Here is an 8,450-nt window from a genome sequence, read left to right on the forward strand (position 1 = left end):
TTTTGTGGAAGAGTCACACTCAAGGGGCCAAAGAGCCCCATGTGGCTTGCGAGCCACGGTTTGCCGACCACTGTCTAGGCAATGGGTAACAGATGAAGGGTTTTGAACAGGGAAGTAATAGTATCAGATTTCCACTACAGAAAGATTATTCCAATATGGTACCTAGTAATGACTTATATACCAGCATTTAAAAGAGTGTATAATTATTTTTTAATTCTTATTTATCTCCCCCTCTAGACTCAGAGTTTGAGCTTTAATTGTATTGAATTCCATTTCATTTCGTGAATATGTGATCATGTGTGTATTTGTGTGTGTGTGTGTATTTGTTTCTTGGAAGCCACTTGGGATTCATTGTACAAAACTTTCTCCTGAACAACCAAATATATATGTTCCTCAATTTTCTGTGAAAACTGAGATATTACACCCTGATCTAAGACACAAAAACAGACAGAAGTCAAGATAAATTATTTGGGGAGAGTCTTTTAATGAGGTACAAAAAGAAGTCAGTAGGTCAGTTGGGCATGATTTGAAGGAAAGTACAACAACTTTTTCCACTCAACAAAGTTGACTCCATGTCTGTCCCTGCCCCGCATCCTCTGCCCACCCAGCCCCCAGAACCCCTGCCAAGAGGAGGAAGAAGGACACCAGAGCCCAGGGATGATGAAGAAGACTCAGGATATCACTGTTCCCCATCCACGTCTACAGAGGAGTTAACATCTTCCTTCATGAAGAAACTGAACCTTTCCAGAACTTTTCCTACAGGAAGACACAGTTAAGGATTTATTAACACAAGAGGACATTTTGCATGATAGTAGAGCTGAAAGGAACCACAGAAATCTTGAGGCAGAACCTTATTTTGCAGGTGAGGCAATGGAGCCCCTGAAAAGGAATGTCCTTTTCAAGGCAGAAGCAGAATTTCCCTAGGCTGGTGAATCCTTCACCCCACCTGCTGCTTCAACTGATCCCAGGGCCCAGGCTGGTCACTCAATGTCTTTAAACATCAGAGGATGGATTCTGCCACAGGAAGTTGAGGTGCCTGCAGGACCTGTGATGGAGCTGAGTCCCTGCTTTAGGAGGACAGCTCCCATTGCATGTCCCCTCAGTAACCTTGAATAGAAGCTAGTCTCTAGGCCAAAGGCCCAGTGTGTATGTTAGAGAAGCGTTACTTTTGTGAAGCAAACATTCCTGCAAGGAGTAAATATGTAGACATGCCTGTCTGGGCTTAGGGCTTAACTTGATATTTTAACTTATTCTGGACTCAATTATTTTTTTAGTGTGGGGCTTAGGACCCTTTCTGCAAGCAAGCTATTATATGGAACTCCACAACTTAAAATAGTCAAAAGCTGAACTTGGAGACCACCCCCAAATTATCCCGTTAACACTTTTGGCAACTTCTGATTGCCTCTACTGTACCTCTGAACTCGGGCAGCAATTTGAAAACTCATGCAATTGTTGAACTTCAACTGAGAGATGGGAGTTGGAGGTTCTGTAACAAATAGTTGGGCAAATAATGGTGGCCCAACCCTGGTCTGACTATGAGGTGATCAGTTTTCCATCCACACCAGCTGCTTCTGGGTGGGGATAAGTACAGCTCACCCAGAGTTAAGCAGGCTCATGGAAAGAAGAGAGGTTTGCAGTAGAGGGCACTGGCCCCAGCTTCTTCCCCCTCCCTGACCCCATGGGGTACTCACAAGCTCTCAGTACACAAGTAGCATTCATTCCCATAGGTGATGTAGTCAGAACCACAAACAGGCATGTATGTGATGGGGCAAGGGATAGCCACCACTGGGTACTTCTTGTAGATGCTGCAGTCCACCTGTGACATACACAAGGGGAGTGTTCTGCATTGCTCCTGGATACCAGGCTAGGCCACCCTGGCCTCTATTGTACAGGAAGCAGAATATCAACCTACACGTTCCAGCTCAGATATTCTGATGCTGGTGTCACTACTTTAAGCACTAATGTCACTCTGACAAATACCAGTCACACTGGCACCACTTCTATTATGACTTGTCCATGTAGTCAACAATTTCAGGCCAGCATTAAACTTAAATCTTACAGGAATTTTGTTTACTCTTCAGAACAACTGAATAGAGTAGGTTCTACTATGACCCCTATTTACAGGGTTGGGGGAGATGAAGGCTTGAAAGAGAGAATTTGTATAACATAAAAGCTAGGAAGTGGCAAGGTTGAGATTTGAATCCAGAGCCTGTGCAATTAACCAAGATCCTACCTCTTCAATGTTGTCTTTTCCATAAGACTTAACCAATGTTTCAACTGAAAGTCATCTCTCTCTCTCTCTTTTAATTCGGGAATGATTTTAAGGCGGTGGTTATTTATGTCGTATGTCTTCAAACACCAGATCAGATATCTTTATCTGTGTCTGCCTCCACTTTTTACCACCCTAAACATACTGACTACATCTACATACATAATCCTACATCCACAGTATATTTGGTAATTATTTGATGACTAAGTGATAGTCAGTAGTAACTGAAATGTAATTCAATATACTCACGGTTGTCAAAGGTAGACTAGCAGCTTCTGAAATAGAAATAGAGATAGCAATGTTAATAATAAAGCAAAGTCTTGAAGTCTCATTAATGTCATTTTGATTCCAGAGATTAAGACACTGTGTTTCCTCTGGCAATAAGTCTCAGCACACATCCCATTCTTATGCAAAAATTTCAGCCATTTGCAAATAGCCATTAGGTAAACTGTTGGTTCAGGCAAGAGAATTACTCAAATTTCCTCCCTTCCTTACCATGGGACACTTCTGGAACTCATTGTGACTTTAATAATGGTTTAAAGTCAGATCAAAACAGGCAGCATTGCAGCCACCACTGCCAAGAACTGAAGCACCATCTTGATATTCTTTCCCTTCTAATTGATATGAAAGGATGCAATATAATTTTAAGGTGTTTACATGTTATTTTATTTTTTTAACCATATAAAAGTCTAATTGTTGACTCCTGGCCCTGGCGAATTGTACTTTATTTCAATCCTCCTGAAATGATTTAGGGAGGCATCCAAGTTGTTCTGCATCTTCGCTCGGAGGAACAGTATCCAATAGTATATAACAACTTCCAATGTTCTTATGTAAAAAAGTTCATTTCTTTGTTCCACGGATGGAAATAAAAAACCTTGAATGGGAAGACACTGGACCTAACTCCCCATACCCCCTCACCCCATTTCTATTAGGGATGTAAGATTCTCTCTTCCCAGGCTGGGGATGTTTCTTTTCTAAACAAGTATGCTTTTTATTCTAAACCCATATAGTTAAAATCCATACAACCAGACACTTCTCTCAGATGCTCACCTCCCAGGAAAGGTTACTCGGAAAAACAAGCTTAATGGTTGTTCACTCTCTACCCTTCCCTCACCTGAGCTGCTGCAGAAGTAGGTCACTGTGCAGAGCAGGAGGAGGCCCCCAATGATCTTCATGGTGGAGGTGGCTGCTATGCAAAGGCTGCTCAGGCAGTCACAGCAGCTGGATCAGCCATGAGGTGGGAAAGGGACCATGTTTATATGGCAGTGCCTGACTTCCCCGCCTTCCCTGTGAGGTCATTCAGAGTCAATGTTGGCTTTGAGAGGCTCTCAGAGCACAATGTCACACCCTGGGTGGTGCTGTAGTCCTTGTCACTTAATTGCTACTTCCTTTCTGAGCAACACATTAGTTATTTGAGGTGAGAACTATTTTTCTGTGTGTCCTGAAGGTGGGACTGTTATGATTCTAAATCTCTTGTATTAGAAGAACTTGACTTGGCCTACTTATGAAATAAGTGAAAATATCAAAGTTTCTTTAGTTCACAAAAAATTCAGATTAGACAGATTATACTTATGTTTATATTTTGGCTTCTGGGAAACTATGGTTTTATTTTTGAGGCAATAAACCTATGAAGCAAACTGGATCTAGTGGAAGGAACAGTGATTTTAGCATTTGTGAAATTTGGAGAACAGTGTTGACATTTTCTTAGCTGTGGTAAGTCATTTATATGCTGTGAGCCTGCAGCTACCAGGAACACTTGGTGATGTTGTGGTAACATCTAACCCCATGATTTATGTGCCTTAGAACAAATTCTATTATTTAATCAAGCTGAACAGGTAAGGTGGTCAGCTAATGGTCCTGCATTATCTTCAACGGATCCCAGGTGGGCAGAGTTCTCACTATTTGGAATGTTGTTCATTGTCAAGGTTAAATGAAGATGTGTTCTTGAGGATCTCCCTTTTCAGCAATTAAATACTTCAGTCCAGAGGTGACACCACTGTCCTTTCCCTCACCTTCATGTGGGAGAGCCCAATCACAGAGGATGTGGAGTGTGATATAACCTTGCCCCTGGACAACCAGATGGGAGAGAACTAAAAATAGTTTGCAAATGACACAGAAACTATCCAGAATTAACTCCATCTCATTTAGATTGGGAGGTATTACTTGCCACAATAGTAGAGTTTATGTAATTGGTGTCATAGGATCAATATAATCTAGTAATAAGAATATAGCCATGACCCAGCTGGTATGGCTTAGTGGTTGAGTGTTGATCCATAAACCAAGAGGTCAAGATCCAATTCCCAACCAGGGAAATTGAGCCAAAGCCCAGGTTGCAGGCTTGATCCCCAGTAGGGGGCATGCAGAAGGCAACTGATCTATGATTCTCTCCCATCACTGATGTTTTTATCTTTCTCTCCCTCTCCCTCCCTCACTCTGAAATCAATTAAAAAACATATTTAAAAAAAATAATATGGGCATGAAGTTCAGTGCATTTTGTTTGTAATCTTACTTTAAATATATGTTGACTCTGTGACTTGTGAGTATATAAGTTAATCTCTGGATATTTTAGTTTCTCAGCTGTGACAGAGAAATAATGTTTATCTCACAGAGTGGTTTTGAGGGTTAAATGAGATTTTATATATACTAGAGGCCTTGTGCACAACATCCGTGCACTCCAGGGGGGAAGGGGAAAGTCCCTCAGCACGGCCTGTGCCGTTTCACAGTCTGAGAGCCCTTGGTGGATGTCTGACACTTAGATAGCAGATCTAAGCTGCAGTTGGACATCCTTAGTGCTGCTGAGGAGGTGGGAAAGGCTCACCAGCCTTTGGGCTGAGCAGTGCTCCCATTGTGGGAGTGCACTGGCCACCCGGCAGCAGCTCCTACATTGAGTGTCTGGCTCCTGGTGTTCAGTGCGTGTCATAGCAACTAGTTGTTCTGTTCAGTTGATTTGCATATTACTCTTTTATTATACAGGATAAACCGTGTGTTGTGTGTGTGTGTGTGTACCAAGATAATAATTAGAGCTTGATATATAGTACTTTATATGGAATGTGAGCTTCATGGTAATGCAGTGACTTAGAGAAGTGGCTAGTTTAAAATTAAGAGACACTGTGTTTAGTTACTCTGATATACTGCCTTCACATTTTTAACTTCAGAGATAGATTTGGAGACACATTGAACATTGGAATAACAGAGTGGACCTGGCAGAATTAAAGCACTCAGGAAGGACAGCTGATGTTTCCAATGAGCCAGAGGGAGCTGAACAGTGGGTCAGAGTGCATGGCATTTCACGGGTGAATACCATCTGGAAAGAGCGATGGGGACAGGGGATGACCGAGAGTCAGGAGACAAGGGTTCTTTCCCTCATCAGAGGTGCAGTGTGTGACAGTCCCTTCTCCATGTTGTGCTTTCTGCTTCCCAAATATCTAGTGAGATTAGCCTAGGTGGCTGCTTCAAGTTCTCCATTTTAAAATTAGTATCCTTGGACACTGACTTGTACAAATGATAAATAGGCTGATTTGGGGTGAGTGGCAAGAAGCTGGAATTCCCATATGTATTTAGGTTTTTATCTCCTAATTGCTGCACCCCCCCCCACCCCCACCACCACTGGGCTCCTTCCTTGCTGGCATCTAGCAGAGACTCCATTTAACACCCTGGAGGCGAGGCCCAGATTTGGCCGCACTAGCTCTAGCCTTTTGTCTAGCCTCTTCTCCTTCCCCTATGTGACGATGCCTTATACTCCAGCTCTTTTCTTATCTTCTTATTTTCAGTTTTTGATGTAGTCCCCACTGTGATCATGCCTCTGTGTGCACTGAGGCACAATGACATTTGCATTTTGATCTTGTGTTCTAGCAGGAGTTCATTCCCTGTTTTTAATGGGAAAAAGAAGTTAGCACATGCAGGAATATTTTGATTCTACTCAATTTTCTTTGAATGATTAAGAATAAATAATTCCAATCATGGAACTATCGAATTGAACAGTAATGGTTTTTTTTTTTTATTGGTTCATGTTGCTCCTAGATGACCTCACACTATTTGGATCTAGACCACACACACACACACCTACCTCCCATCTCCTTTCAGTAAAATAATGTCTTCTGTGCTCACTAGGGAAGGGAACACCTGTAGCCCCAGAATTAATGAATACCTGCTAAAACCGCCAAAATAAAACATCAAATAATGGATGGTTTTAACATCAGAAATTAATGTTCTGCCTGGCTGGCATGGCTCAATGTTTGAGTGTCGACCTATGAACCAACCAAGAGGTCATGGTTTGATTCCAGTCAGGGCACATGCCCGGGTTGTGGGCTAGATCCCCAGGATGGGGTGTGCAGGAGGCAGTCAAGCTCTCTCATCACTGATGTTTCTATCTTTCTCTCCCTCACCCTTCCTCTCTGAAATAATTCTTTTAAAAAAGAAATGAATGCTCTCACAGTCCCAGGTGTTGGCAGGGCTGGTTTCTCTTGAGGTCTCTCTCTCAGGCTTGTAGACAACTATCTTCTCACTGAGTCCTCACATGGCCTTTGCTCTGTGTGCAGAATCCCTGGTATCTCTTCATTTTCTAATAAGATTAAAGTACTATTAGATAAAGGCCCACCTTTATGACTTCCTTTTGTCCTTATTGCCCCTGTAAAGCCACAATTTCTAAACATAGCCACACTAGGAGTTAGGTCTTTAACACATGAATTGGGGGAGACACAAGTCAATCTGTAACATTCTGACATCTGTGCTCCCACCCCCAAATTCATATCCTTCTTACATGCTGAGAATCATAGACCTTTAGTCTTCAAGATACTGGTATCCATGAAAAGTTAACTAGTATTTCCTAACTAAAGGATTTTCTGGTCAACCAGATTTGGGAAAGCCTGGATACTTAAAATTTTATTTTGGGGAATTACTTATTAAAGGCTCCATTATTTTGTGGGTTTTTTTTTTTTTTTTTACAATACAATACAGACTTTCCCCCACTTTTAAAAACTCAATTTTCCCCAAACTTAATTTGCCACAGTTTATTATTTTACAGAACATTTAATAACATCAAAAGTGATGCTAGTGTTTTCTTGGACATTAAGAAAGGATTTACTGTAATTTTCCCTAATGTCATGATATCTAATATATAGACTTGTTACCAAGTAAGGTGACTGCCATTTTTGGTTTGCTTAGACTGCTCAGAAAATTTTTTCAAAATAAAAAGAACTCCATTTATATATGGCTTCCAGACATTCTAGTTCTCTACAATGAAGCCCAATAGAACAAATCTGTTCTCTCTTTCTAAGTAGATCTCCTCAGATATGTAAAGACAGCTCTAGAGAGCTCAGAAAGTCTTTTTTTCTCTAGATTGGACAAATCATCTTCTTTAATATTTCCTTAGCCCTGTAAGGTCTCCCTGTCCTGACATATTAACATAGCATCACTTAGCAACAGTCAGACACAGTCACAATCAACCACATCACTTCTCTGTCCCAGTTTTCCTCACTGCAGGTCCACAGATGAATAAGACAGAAAAGGACTCTACTTCTTGGAACTTACTTTCTTGTAGAATGAAAAGAAAACATAATCAAATAATGTAATAAATGAGTTAATATGTTGACAAGTATTCAAAAGAAAATATATCATGGCTAGAGAATAACATGGAGATAGGAGACAAATTAGATTGAGTAATCAGAGAAGATTTTTATGAGGAGATGATATATTTGAACAGATACCCAAATGATGAGAAGCCAGCCTAGAGATTCAATTTTCTCCAGTTTCACTGTTATCTAAAATGGGTGTTTTCCCTTATAACTTGTAAATCAGATAAGCTCTAGCCTGTGTTTTGTGATTACCATAAATGTTTATACCAAATTCTATGTGAGATTGGATTTAAAATTTTCACCTATTTTTCTTTTTTAAATTACCTTTTCTCCATGTTTCTCTTTTCTTATTATTTTCTATTATAAGCTTTTCTTATGGTGATTTTAATTAGAGTCTTTGTCTAGGAGTTCATGGTCTCAAATATTTAATTAGTGTCTATTTATTGAACTTTTATTATTTGCCTTACTTATTATTATCTGACTGTTATTATGTTGTTTTATGCATTGTCATCACAGCATTTCTTACGCCCTGCCATTGCCTGTTCCTCTCCCTGTCTATTATTCATATCTCATCACTAGAATGCAGGTTCCACAAGAAAAGGATCCAG

The 8,450-nt window shown here is 40.6% G+C and overlaps 1 protein-coding gene across 1 annotated transcript; it reads right to left on the reverse strand.

Moving 5' to 3' along the window:
* Positions 1-456: 456 nt before the first annotated feature.
* SPINK7 (serine peptidase inhibitor Kazal type 7) lies at positions 457-3,555 on the reverse strand. The gene is made up of 4 exons (XM_036424053.2): positions 3,384-3,555; positions 2,519-2,544; positions 1,692-1,816; positions 457-756 (listed from the first exon to the last, which is right to left on the reverse strand). Exons 1-4 carry the CDS (start codon positions 3,442-3,444, stop codon positions 711-713), a joined length of 258 nt encoding a protein of 85 aa, XP_036279946.1. The 5' UTR covers positions 3,445-3,555; the 3' UTR covers positions 457-710.
* Between the last annotated feature and the right edge of the window lie 4,895 nt (positions 3,556-8,450).

The sequence above is a fragment of the Pipistrellus kuhlii genome, unplaced genomic scaffold (assembly GCF_014108245.1).
Source record: "Pipistrellus kuhlii isolate mPipKuh1 unplaced genomic scaffold, mPipKuh1.p scaffold_m20_p_8, whole genome shotgun sequence".
Classification (NCBI taxonomy): Eukaryota; Metazoa; Chordata; class Mammalia; order Chiroptera; family Vespertilionidae; genus Pipistrellus; species Pipistrellus kuhlii.